At 36.7% G+C, this 13425-nt stretch overlaps 1 protein-coding gene across 4 annotated transcripts in view; it reads left to right on the top strand.

Annotated features, from left to right (window-relative positions):
- Nucleotides 1-13425, top strand: part of PIGU (phosphatidylinositol glycan anchor biosynthesis class U) — an 88843-nt gene that overhangs the window by 19502 nt on the left and 55916 nt on the right. For all 4 annotated transcript variants that reach the window (XM_079128299.1, XM_079128298.1, XM_079128301.1 and 1 more), the window contains 2 exons: nucleotides 4765-4874; nucleotides 7032-7132. In XM_079128299.1, coding sequence (XP_078984425.1) covers nucleotides 4765-4874; nucleotides 7032-7132 — 211 coding nt within the window. The remainder of the gene's footprint in view (nucleotides 1-4764; nucleotides 4875-7031; nucleotides 7133-13425) is intronic.

Genomic DNA, 13425 nt, shown 5'->3' with positions numbered 1-13425 from the left:
AGTTGTATGATAGTTATATTAGTGAGAACCCTAAAAAATCTTCCATTCTTTTCACCAGTTTTTCTTTTCAAAGGAAAGTGAATACTGCTTTTAACTCACTGTTAAGTCTATTGAGGTAAAATTGGATTCCTGGTGTTGGTTGATTCTCTCTCTCTCTTTTTTTTTTTTTTGGTGGTGTTGGGAATAGAACCCAGGGCCTTAAGAATGCTATGTAAGTGCTTTACCACTGAACCACACATACCACCAGCCCCCAAAGGGTAGCAAAGTAGTCTTTTTTTTTTTTTTACTAGAGATTGAACCCAGGGGCACCTAATCACTGAGCCAAATCCTTAGCCCTTTTTTTTTTTTTTTTTTTTTTTTTTGGAGACAGGGTCTCACTAAGTTGCTTAGGACCTTGCTTAGTTGCTGAGGCTGACTTCAAACTTGGATTGCTCCTGCCTCAGCCTCCTGAGTGACTGAGATTACAGGTGTGTGCTACCACAACTAGGCCCAAAGAGTAATCTTTTTATTTTTTGGTACCGGGTATTGAACTCGGGGTACTCAATCACAGAGCCACATCCCCAGCCCTATTTTGTATTTTTTTAATTTTAGACAGTATCTCACTGAGTTGCTTAGCACCTCGATTTTGCTGAGGCTGACTTTGAACTTGCCATTCACCTGCTTCACCTTCCTGAGCCACTGGGATTATAGGCATGTGCCATTGTGCCAGCCCAAAGAGTAATCTTAATCGAAAATTTAGCATGTATTAAATGCCTCTTGAAAGTATTGATGTAAACTTTAGTCTTAATCCTTTTCTAATAGCCAGTGGAACCATTTTCCTTTTCCTGGGTTCTGAGTGAGTTAACAGGTTAACCATGTGTACTATCCATGTAGTTACATAGTTTTAAAAAGTGGGCTACAGCCTTCCTTGATAGGCTGGGAGCCACTGAGAGGCTTTAGGCTGGTGAGATAAGGCTGCATTTCATTGACATTGCCTGCTTGTGGTTCATTTTCACTTCTATTACCAAGTAATAGAACCAGAAATAGTAGTTTGCCTTTCTATCGCATGGTCATCAGTAACAGAGGAAGCTGATAAATTCTAGAATTTTAGACCTCAGATTTTAAAATATCTAGAATGAGGGTTTTTAATTTATTCCATTTATAGGCTTACTAGGTCTATAAAACCCTTGAAATAGTATGAAAAATAGCATGTGTATGAGCATGTGTCATTTTTTCTGTCTGTAGCTGTTATTGGTGCTCAGTTTTTTACTTCCGCTAAAGGATTAAGAACTACATTTTAGAGGCTTAGTATCACTAAGACTAATGGAGCATAACTTAAAAATTCTATATGCTGAGCTGTAATGTGGTAACAGTATTCTCTTGAGGACTACAGATGAAATAACTGGGCATGAAGTTTTCATAAGCTGAGGAATTCAGAGATAAATTAGCAATGGCTGTTTTCTTCTCCAAGATAGGTTATGTATGTACACTCCTACCTTTATTTGAAGTTATATATGCTAAAATGGAGATCAAGTGGCATGTTATCTGTAACTTACTTTCAAATGGTTTGGTAGGAAAAAAAAAACTTTTGCTTGTGTGTATGTGTAGAGATAAAAGAAATGTGGCAAAATGTTAACTGGTGGATTTAGGTGTTTATTGAATTATTCTTTCAATTTTTCTCTGGTTTGAAAATTTTCAGTATAATCACTAAGGAAATCAATAAATCTCATGTGTATGTGTGTGTGCATTTATGTGTATTTATATGAGCTATACATGTGACATATATGTAGATTACCTAAGAAAGAGTTGGTAGTTTACTTTTTGTTTTGTTTTGTTTTGTTTATTTTTTGGTACTGGGAATTGAACCCAGGGGAGCTTTTCCACTGAGCTACATCCCCAGCCTTTTTTTTTTTTTTTTTTTTTTTTAATTTTTTTTAGTTGTTGATAGACCTTTATTTTATTCGTTTATTTATATGTGGTGCTGAGACTTGAAACCAGTGCTTCACACATGCTAGGCGAGTGCTCTGCCACTGAGCCACGACCCTAGCTGCCCCAGCCTTTTTTTAACTTCTTATTTTGAGATAAAGTTGTTGAGGCTGGCCTCGAACTTGCATCCTCATGCCTCAGCTTCTGGAGTCATAGGGATTAGTCATTACCACCATGCCCAGTGGTAGCTTTCATTTAAAAGCACAATTAGCCAGATCATATATTGATTTGTTGTTATTGTTGTTACTGGGGATAGAACCAGGGTACTTAACCACTGATCTACATCCCCAGCCCCCCCCTCCACTTTTTTTTTTTTTTCTGGAGACAGGAGCTTTCCAAGTTGCTTAGGGCCTCGATAAGTTGCTGAGGCTGGCTATGAATTTGTGATCCTCCTGCCTCAGCCTCCCGAGCCACTTGGATTATAGGTGTGCACCACTGCACCTGGCCAGATCTTTTCAACCAAATGTAAAACTGAAATGTGTTTTAATGAAACTTGATTAGAGTTGGTAATGTCACTGTGATGCTGGGAGAAGACTTTATTTCCAACTGTTTGTTAGCCTGTGGAAGATGAATGCCAATTGATGGTGACCATTACATCTTTAGTATAGTTGTATCTACCTCACATGACAAAAACAAGGTTCGTCTGTCCTTTGCTGAGATGGTGCTTCCTATTTAGAACAGAGTTCATTTTAGAGAACTACAGGCATCTCTTTAAAGTGATTAGAGGTTGTATATTTTTAAAAAATTTATTTATTTATTTTTTTACAGACTGCATTTTGATTCATTGTACACAAATGGGGAACAACTTTTCGTTTTTATGGTTGTGCACGATGTACATTCATACCATTCCTGTAATCATACATGTACATAGGGTAATGATGTCTGTCTCATTCCACCATCTTTCATACCTCCACCCCCTCCTCCCTCTCATTTCCCTCTATGTAATCTGAAGTTCCTCCATTCTTATCTACCCCCATTATGTATAATCATCCACTTATCAGGGAAAACATTTGGCCTTTGGTTTTTGGGCTTGGCTTATTTCACTTAGCATGATATTCTCCAATTCCATCCATTTATCTGCATATGCCATATTATTTTTCTTTATGGCTGAATAATATTCCATTGTGTATATATGCCACAGTTTCTTTATCCATTCATCTGTTGAAAGGCATCTAGGTTGGTTCCACAATCAAGCTATTATGAATTGAGTTGCTGTAAATATTGATGTGGCTGCGTTACTGTAGTATGCTAATTTTAAGTTCTTTGGGTATAAACTGAGGAGTGGGAACCATACGTCTTATTGATGATTATCCCCACTACTTGAACTCTTGCCACAGTGAGAATAGAGAGATGATCAAAGGGAGTTTTTTGGAGTTTTTTTTTTTTTTTTTTAGGTTTTCTGATTAAGATTTTACCTAAACCTGTGCAAGAAATATAGGGGTACCTGTAATTCTGTGGTGACCTCTTGATTTTCTTTAGAATTGAAAGATTTCCTTCTAAATTTTTAAAATATTTTTTAAAATTCCAAAATAACTAAGATAGGTAAAAATGAGGACTACATATACTTGTGAACTTATTTTCAGCTTAAAAAATATTAGACTTGCAGTTACCTTTCCTTTCTTCATCTCCTTATTCTCCCTCCCACCAGTAATCATTGTATTGAACCTAGTGTCAATCCCACACACAGCCTTAACTTTTACAACTTGTGTAAACGTCCCTGAATAATATATGGTATTATTTTGCAGGCTTTTAACTTTATGTAATTGGTACCATGCACTATATAGTCTATTGTGATATGGTTATTTCATCATTAAATCTTTAACCATGCACACACAGATAGTTAAGTGCTTGCTCCTCTGCAATTCTCCAATAGGTTGCAGCATTAGTTTTACTGTCTAAAGATTCCCTGATCATTAAATCATCAGGACTACCCATCTGGGGTTCAGAGATTTTTTTCGTTTATATTCTGACCTGTGTTTGCTTGTAAGGCATTTTTTTCATTCTGGAACACACCCATGAACTTGTTGTAACATGTCAGAGGAAGGCAAGAGCTTTCCACCCCCACCCCATCTTAATTCACTAGCTGCAGCCACATTTAGCTCTCCTCCTTTTCTTCGTGACCCTTTCATACCTCCTCTATGGAAGTAAAAAAATTTGAAATAGGAAAATGAGGAAGAGAACATAAGATCCTAGACATTTGGGATCATTCTACCTGGCTTAAACATATTTTGCTTTGCTGATGAAATTTTTGAGTTTTTAGACCACTGATGATAACTCTTCAAAATGGCTGAGAACTGGCTTTGCCACTCAGTCATTCATTCAGCCATTCAACAGATCTTTATTGTTCTCCCTCTGTTACCGGCTGTTAGGCATATATGGTAAAAAATAACATGGTCCCTACCCTCATGGAACTTGTACTCCAGGGAGAGAGCCAGCATTAGTCAGTTACATAAATAAACAAAATAGTTACAACTTTGAAGAATGCTGTGAAAGGATGTGTATAATAGGGTTTTTTTTTTTCCTTTTCCCTGAGGAAGTGATGATCTAACTGACCTCTAAAGGCTGTGTGGGAGTTATATAGGAAAAGAGAAGAGGTAAAATGCAAGGACTTAAGGGCAAGAAAGTGGTGGCATATTCATGGTGCTAGGAGGTGGGGGGAATGTGTATGAAATGAGCCTGGAGAGGTGGGGCCGGACCAGGGAGGGTTCTGTAGACCATGGCAAGGACTTTTTTGGTCTTCACTCTAAAAGCAGTGGGAAGTCATTTGTTTCATGTTTTGCCTTTTTTTTTTTTTCCTAGTTTAAAAAGCAGAAACTCCTCTTAGAACTGAACCAGTATGCCCCAGATGTGGCTGAACTCATCCGAACCCCTATGGAAATGCGTTATATCCCTTTGAAAGTGGCCCTGTTGTAAGTATTCCCTGACAAATCAGGGCTCAGTGCCAGTGAATGCGAGGAAAATCTGATGAGACTTTCCCATGTTGTTTGTTGTATTTTTGGAGATTTGCAGTCTTAGTCATCAAGTATTTGCTTTAGTTCTGTTGCACAACTGGGGTTCTGGCCAGCAAAAGAGACAGAGCCATTCTGTCTCTTTTGGGACAAAGACTCACACAGGGATATACACAATCAAACCCTTCACAAATGCTTTCTGATTTGGTGCTGATCTGGGCTCCAGCTTACTTATGACCAGTGTTTCTTAAAGAAAAAAAAGTTCTTTAATTGTGATGTATAGGTTGAGTAAAATGCTGTTCTTTATGTGGTTGTTGTTTCAAGCAGCTCCTGTGTACAATTTAGTCCCCCATTTGTAGTTCAGAAAACTGAAGTAAATCCTGTGTTACCAGTATGGAAGAGTGGAACTTATTGAGGCTTTATGAAAGAATTCTCTAGGAGTGCTGCCAGTAATATTAATTCTTTCAAGTTATTCCTATTTATATTCCTGAGATAGGCAAATGTGAATTATTATTCAATCAGTCTTTTTTTTTTTGGTACTGGTGATTGAACCCAGGGGTGCTTTACCACTGAGCTATATCCCCAACCCTTTTAATTTGTAATTTGGAGTCAGGGTCTTACTAAGTTGCTGAGACTGTCCTGGAACTTGTGGTCTTCCTGCCTCAGTCTCCTGAGTCACTGAGATTACAGGTGTGTTCCACCATACCCAGCAACTAATAGTCATTGAATATTAATAATTGCTAGTTTCTAGGAATACACAGTAGACAAAACAGATAAGTTTCTTCATGGAAAACATGCCCTTTGAACTCTTCAGAATTAGAAGGGGACTTATGAGGAGATTGTACTCAACACTCTGCTCTGTGAATTTCCTGTTTGCTATTCCAGATAGGTGTCTTGGTAGCTGCTTCTTGAACATCACTTGCTATTTAGAAATGATTTCATTTTCCTCCCACTGAACAATTTTGGAGTTTCAGTTCACATCTGTGTATTTCAGAAATATTGTTGGGAACTTCTTTAGTAGAACCAGAGATTTAGCAACATTATGAGTCCTTATGGACTCTTGTCTCCTGGGGGTAGTTTTCGTAATAACAGCAGTCATTTCTTTAAAGGTTGTGTAACAAGCCTATCTATAGTTGCTGGAAAAAAACCCCAACAATTTCTAGGCCTTTGGCTTTAGAACTGCTAATCTTATAGTACTGGGAGGTATTGGATTTAAGGTCTTTATTTGTGAATAGTAATTATAATCTTTCCCCAAGACAGTGGTATGTTTCTTCCTGTCTGATAATCAGAATTATGTAACTGGCCTCACTTTTACTTTGTCTGCCAGGAAATTCAGAGCTAGATTTGAAGCTGATTATTATAATGCTTTAGAAGACCCCTTTCCTTTGCTTTGTTTTCTCCTTTTATTTTTTCCCCTGGTCTTGATTGTTGCTATATTTATTTTACTACTATTTTGGTTATCTGTTTTCATTTTAGCTGCTGCAATCCTTTGTAGAAGCAGGATAGAAATACATACAGATAATCCATCAGATTAATTTCCACAGTTCTTTCCTTCCCACCTCAGAAAAAGAATGAATGTTTTGGCTTAACTCCCTCCCAGTGGAAGGTTAGGATGTCCTGTGAAGTCAAATGGCAACTGGCTCATTGAATTTAATGGATACTTACTCTCTCTTTGAAGTCTGCCTCAGTGTGAACTGCTTAACTACCAAGAAGGCCAAGTACTAGAAAGAACTTCGGCTTTCAAGGGCTTTCAAGCCAGAAAGACCTAATTTTGAATGTATATACTAACTTGTAAAACCTTGGGCAATTTACTTAACCACTGAATCTCAGTTTCCTCTTCTGCCAAACCAAAATAATGTTATTGCTAGGTTGTAGGATCTTTGTGATGATTAAATTTAACCATTTTCCACATAGTACATAGCATAATTCTCATTATCTTTACTCATTGACTGCCAGCCTTCACTTGATTCTCTTTACTTGTGAGAACTCATTTCTAAGAAGTTGCCTTCCTTTCAGTGTGCTTTTAGTAAGCCTCTTAAACTTCCTGGCTAGGGTAGCCAGGGCTCCCTGGTCCATTGACCAGGATTACTAATACTAAATATGTGTGTTCTTCCCCAGCTATCTCTTAAATCCCTACACGATCTTGTCTTGTGTTGCCAAGTCTACCTGCGCCATCAACAACACCCTCATTGCTTTCTTCATTTTGACCACGATAAAAGGTAAGGCCCTAAAGGAGAGTGTGTAAAGCTCAGTTCCCGATTTATGCAGGGTTGTATAGCTTATGCTATGACTTTTTTTTTCCAAAGCAACACTTAATATTTTTAAAAATTACACAGTTAATAAAAGATTATTATAGAAAACTTAGATAAGCCAAGAGAAAAAAAAAATAATCAAGACGTCCTGAAAATCTACCTAAGAAGCACTATTAACATAGTTGAAAAAAAAAATGTTGCAAAAGGCTTCTGTCATTCTCCTCTCACCCCTAGTTCAGTTTCTTTGAAGCTACTGCTTACTTTTGATAATATTTATTTCCATATTTCTGAGTGAAAACTTACATTGCTATTTCATGTGTTATATACATTTTTTATTGCATTCCTTTTATAGGGAATAAAAGGTTTAGCTCTGTTGTAACAAAATCCCTACTTTTGCCTGATTTTCTTACTGTATTTATATTACAGTTTTGCTTAAATCAGTAGTTGGGTGCTACAGGTGTAGCTTAGTGATTGAATGTCTGTTGAACATGCACAAGGCCCTGGGTTTGATCCCCAGTGCGTGCGGGCACATACACACACATACATCTGTGGTCAGTAACCTGTATTTTATGACACTATATATATATTTTTTTTTTTCATTATTGGGCAGAGTAACAACTATGATTACTTTTTATTTGTTATATAACTTTTTTTTTAACCTAGGATTATTGATTGTTTTTTAGTTCTTGTTCAGTTTGTTACTTTTTTTTGTACCATTGTTATTTTCCCTGTCTTTCCTACTAGATCTGTCAATACCCTAGCAATTTTTTAAAAATATATTTTTAGTTGTAGATGAACAACAGTATCTTTATTTATTCTTTTATTTATTTATTTTTTATGTGATGCTGAGGATCAAACCCAGTGCCTCACACGTATGAGGCAAGCGCTCCACCACTGAGCCCCAGCCCCAGCCCCCTAGCAATGTTATTTTAGAACACCTGAATACATCCAGCAGTCTGTCAGTTTCATTATTTTTCTGGAGACCGCTTTCACACATCTTCCCAATCTGGCCTGGTTATTCTCAAGTCCGGGTACAAAGATGTCATACTGGAATTTCCCTTCATAATTCTGTGCTGTATCCCTTCTTTTCTGGGTTCCCTCTTTCCTTTATTGTTTTGTTCCTCTGTTTTGCTGAAGTGCATCCTCTAGTAGTAGTCTAAGAAAGTGTGTATGAGACAGATGTTTGAAGTTAGTCTGTGTCTGAAAAATATATTTTTCTAGTTTACCACCAAATTAATAGTTGGGTAGGATAAGAATGTTAGACTGGAATAACTTTTTGTTCAGAATTTCTTAATTTTTTAAGTTTATTTTAATTTCTTTGTTTCTTTTTTTTTTTCCTCCAGTACTAGGGATCTAACCTAGGGCCTCACACATGCTGAATCACTATGCTACATCCCAGCCCTTCCTTCAGAATTTTGAAAATATTGCTTTACTATCTTCTAGCATCTTGATTGCTATTGGGCAGTTTGATGGCATTACATATAATCTATTTTTTCTTTCTGAAAGATTCAGAAAATTATTTTTACCATGGTGTTTTGAAATTTCCTGATGCTATATCTTAACATTGGTCTGTTTTCTTTCATTATGACGGATACTTGGTTGGCCCTTTTAGTATGGAAAATTAGTGTCCTTGAGTTCTAGAAAGTCTTCTTGTGCTATTTTTCAAATTCTTTCCACTCCGTTTTCTCTGTCCTTTTTGTCTTGAATATCTGTTGGATGTTAGACTTTGTTGCTTGATCAGATAATTATAATCTATGTTTGATTTATTTTTTCTACTTTTTTCCCTCATTCTTTTTTCTGGAATATTTCCTTGTTTTTATCTTCCAACTCTTCTGTTGAATTTTTAATGTTTTTTTTAGATTTAAAATTTTTTCTTGGCCTCCAATTCTTTCTTTCCTTTTTTTTTTTTTTTTTTTTTTTTTTTGGGGGTGCTGGGGATTGAACCCAGGGCCTTGTGCTTACAAGGCAAGCACTCTATCGACTGAGCTATCTCCCCAGCCCCCTCCAATTCTTTCTTTAAAACATCCTATATTTATTGTATCAATTTAATATCCTATTATCTCTCTGAGTATTATATATTCTCTGAATATATTTTATATTTTTTCAGTTTTTGAGAACAGTCTTTCTCATGGGAGGATTTTCTGTTATGTCTAGGGATCTGGCTGCGTATATTTAAGAGTGAACAGTGACCTTTTGACTGGACACTGTGCATGGGCAGGGCTTGTTAGATCATTCTCACTGTATGGATTGGCTTTTTGTTGTTGTTGTTGTTGGAGGCATCCTTTAATGTTGTTGTCATTAGGTTTTATTTTTTCTGAAGCTATTTCATTTTTCCAGAGAAATCCTCCAGTGTCCTGCCTGAGGGTAGCAGAGTTAGGGTTGGGATAGTGTAAAGGGTTTATGTGACTGGCTGCTGGACGTATGAGAGCAGGAACAGGGAAGGTGACTGATTTGAGTCTGTAGACTTTCATGTAATCTTACTATTTTTTCAGCTCATTCTTCTCAGTCCATTACTGGACTGTGCTCATATTCCATAGACCTTTACTTTTTAACTTTCTCTGAAACTGTGGCAGGTGGAATATGAAGAGGGGTGAGATATGTGAGAGTACTCACCTGGCTGCACATCTTGGGATGGGACCTATGGTTTTTACTGGTCAGTTCCCAAAATTTCAGCATAATTTCCCCCGCTTTTTCTTTTTGTTTTATTTTTGGTGCTGCAGATGGAACCCAGGACCTTGAGCCTCCTAAGCACATACCCTGACTGAGCTACATTCCCCAGCCTTGATTTCCATCTGTGTACTTTTCTTCCACCTTTCATAATACCTGATGCCTTCAGGTACTGAATGTTTTAGAAATTATGTGGGGTAATCAGCCTGATTTTTAGTGGTATTCTTCTTTAAGGCCACTGAGCTGCAGTTTTTTCCTTATTGCTAAGTCCTTTTTCTCTCTTTCTCCTGCTTTAAATTTTCCATTGCTATGTTAAGATATTTTTGCAATAATCTCTTCTGTTCTTTGTGGTTTAATACTAGTTTTATTCACTTATTGTCATTCAGTCAGGTTTTGGTGGGGAGAGGTGATCAATCTACATTTTAAATGGAAGTCCCTCTATTAGCATTTGAGTTATAGTTCCAGAATTCTAACTCCCCAGCCTCATTTTCTTCCATACTTATAAATTTTGTATCAGTTAACTGTGCCACAAAAATTCTATTTAATAAACCACTCCCAAACCCAGAGGCTTAAAACAGCAACAAGCATTTACTTAGCTCATACCTGTAAATCAGCTGTGGATCAGCTGATCTAGGTTGGACATGGCTAGTCAGTTGGCCAGTGTCATTGGGGCCCATTCATGTATCAGTCACTGGCTGGAGTTGACTAATCTAGGCTGGGCTCTGCTCCACATCTCTTTCATTTCCTGGACCAGTGGACTAACTTAAGCATGTTCTTTTTGTAGTGGTAGCAGAGGCACAATAGTGAGCAAGCCCAATCAGGCATGTACTTTTTATGTTTCTGGTTACATCACATGTGTTTATATTCCATTGATCAAAACATCAGCTCAGCCCAGGGAAGATTTCTATCTTGTCCACAGTGGAAAGGCCTGCAGAGTACATGGTAGGGAGGTGGAGAATTGGGGCCAGTAATACAATCTGCCATATATGATCAATAAACATCTAGTCTGTCATTTTAATGTCTGCATACTATTCCATTGCAATGGATGAATGTGTAGAAATTCTTCTTTTGTTTTTTTTAGTTGTAGATGGACACAATATCTTTATTTTATTTATGTTGAGCTGAGGATCAAACCCAGTGCCCCATGCATGCAAGGCAAGCACTCTACCACTGAGCCACAATCCCTGCCCTTAGAAATTCTTTAATGAATTTTTATCATGAAATACTTAGATGATTTTCTAGTTTTGAGCTACTTAAGTAATACTACAATTAACTTTCCAACATACAATAATTTTTGTATCCACTCAGTTATTTTCTTATAGTAAAGTCCTAGAAATAGAATTATTTTGCTACTAGGTGTGTCCTTTCTTTTGGATTTCTGAAATTCATTGTTGAATTTCTACTCCTGTAAGAAAATTGTAGAAGTCCCTATTTCTGTTCACTGTTGCTAACTAGTTTGCCAACTCAGGAAATAGAGTCAAAGTTGTACATAGAACCTTTTACTTAAAGTGTACTTATCTTTTCTAGGTGGCACATAAGAGTGGCTTAGATCTTCATAAGATGTTGTTTCTCCTGGATTGGTTATGGGTGGTCTTTCTATAGGTCCTTAAGTGTAACTTATTATCAGGTTACTTAAAATGACTACAAATTACATTACCTGAACTGTCTTGTTCTGAAGGTTGTGGTCATTTTGTCAGAAACAACTCTGACATAGTGAAGTCTCTTTGCTGTCTCTAAGTATTCTCCATCTCCAGAGTATCAGACTTATATACTGCTGTTTATCAAGGTGCCTGGCATTGCTAAAATAGGAATATATGCCCCAGCATGGCAGCAGGGACCGAGGATTTGCCTTTGGAAATGTCTGTTTTAGATTTTTGGCGGGGGTGGGTAGGGGTTGGTGCCAGAGATGGAACCCAAGGCCTTGTGTGTGCTAAGTGAAACATTCTACCAACTAAGCTGTATCCTTAGTCCCCTTCCCTCCTTTTTGTTTTAAAGGCAGGGGTCTCACTGTGTTGCCCAGGCTGTCCTTAAACTCCTGCCTCTGTGTCCAGAGTAACTGGTAATGGGTTTGTGCCACCATACCTGGCATTGGAAATGTCACTTTTATTTTATTTATTTATTTATTTTTGGTTTCAGGGATTGAACCCAGGGGTGCTTAACCACTGAACAACATCACCAGCCCTTTTTTTTTTTTATTTTGAGATAGGGTCTTATTAAGTTGCTCATGGCCTTGATGAGTTGCTGGGACTGACTTTGAACTTGTAATCCTCCTGCCTCAGCCTCCCAAGCTGCTGGGATTACAGGCATGCTCCACGGTACCCATCATAAATGTACACTTTTAAAGAACTGAGTGCAAAAATAGACTGAAGACATGCCCTCTGAGAGTACATGCAATAGGAGTCTTACACAAAAGTGTGAAGAATGCCATTTAAAAAAAAATTTTTTTTTAATTGCCCTTTGAGTCAATAGAAAGGTTTCAGTTTTGGGGAAAAAAATGTATAAATAAGTTACATGAATCTCTTTCAAAGCCACATTGTTTTTCATTGCATAAAGCAATTTAAAAAATATTTTTATTAGGTGTTCATGAACCTTTATTTATTTGTATGCAATGCTGAGAATCGAACCCAGTGCCTCACACATGCTAGGCAAGTGCTCTACCACTGAGCTCCAATCCCAGCCCCTCCATAGAGCGATTTAAAGAAAATTTTATCATGTGATTCCAGATTTTGGTTGAATGAATTCATAGACATTTTTGTAATTTTATACACACAATTTTGTTTTACTTTTTACATTTATTTTATATGAATGATTTTTGACCTTGGATGACACATTTTCATTTTCTTTAAATTTAGTTTTTTTTTTTTTTTTTTTTTTAATAAGTCATTCAAGTACTTGGTAAGAATAAAATAAATTCAAATACATCAAATGAAAAGTAATAATCTCTTTACTTTGCCTCACTTCTACTGAGATGGCAGCTCCATTTTTTGTGCACATTTGTCGTAGAGTCCCAGCTCTTTCCTTTTGCTGGACATTTAAGTTGTTTTCCATTGTTGATTACTATAAATAGAGACTATCACAAACAACGTTCCTAATCTGTTAAAATATTTGAAGAGTTCTATTTTAGCTGGAACTCTGAACCACTCTGGCATTTTGAGTTTATTAGTAATTCCTACTAACAGTATATACAATAAAAGTAGTTCATTTATAAATTTGCAAATCATATTTCTGCATTTCAGATTTATGCTGCCTCACTAGATATTTAATAAAATTAACAGAGGAATAGTTCACTGTTTTAAAAAGAAGACAATCAGGAAGAGTCACAAGAGAAGGAATATAAATAACTCAAAAAAATCCTGAAAAATTTTTCAACTTCATAGAAAATTAATAGAGAAAAGCCAATGAAATATATATGACTTTTTTTTTTTTTTCTTGTGGTGCGGAGTATTGAACTCAGAGCCTCAAACATACTGACCAAGCTCTACCTGGACTATGCCCCTCACCTACAGGTGACTCTAAAAAAATTTTATTTTTGACCTTTGAAATTGGCAGATTTTGGAAGATAATTCTATCCACTAGCAAAGGTTGTATCACCA

Source organism: Sciurus vulgaris (genome assembly GCF_902686455.1).
Source record: "Sciurus vulgaris genome assembly, chromosome: 2".
NCBI classification, from domain to species: domain Eukaryota; kingdom Metazoa; phylum Chordata; class Mammalia; order Rodentia; family Sciuridae; genus Sciurus; species Sciurus vulgaris.
Note: the sequence above shows the minus strand (reverse complement) of the source record. Positions and strands in the feature narration are given on the sequence as shown.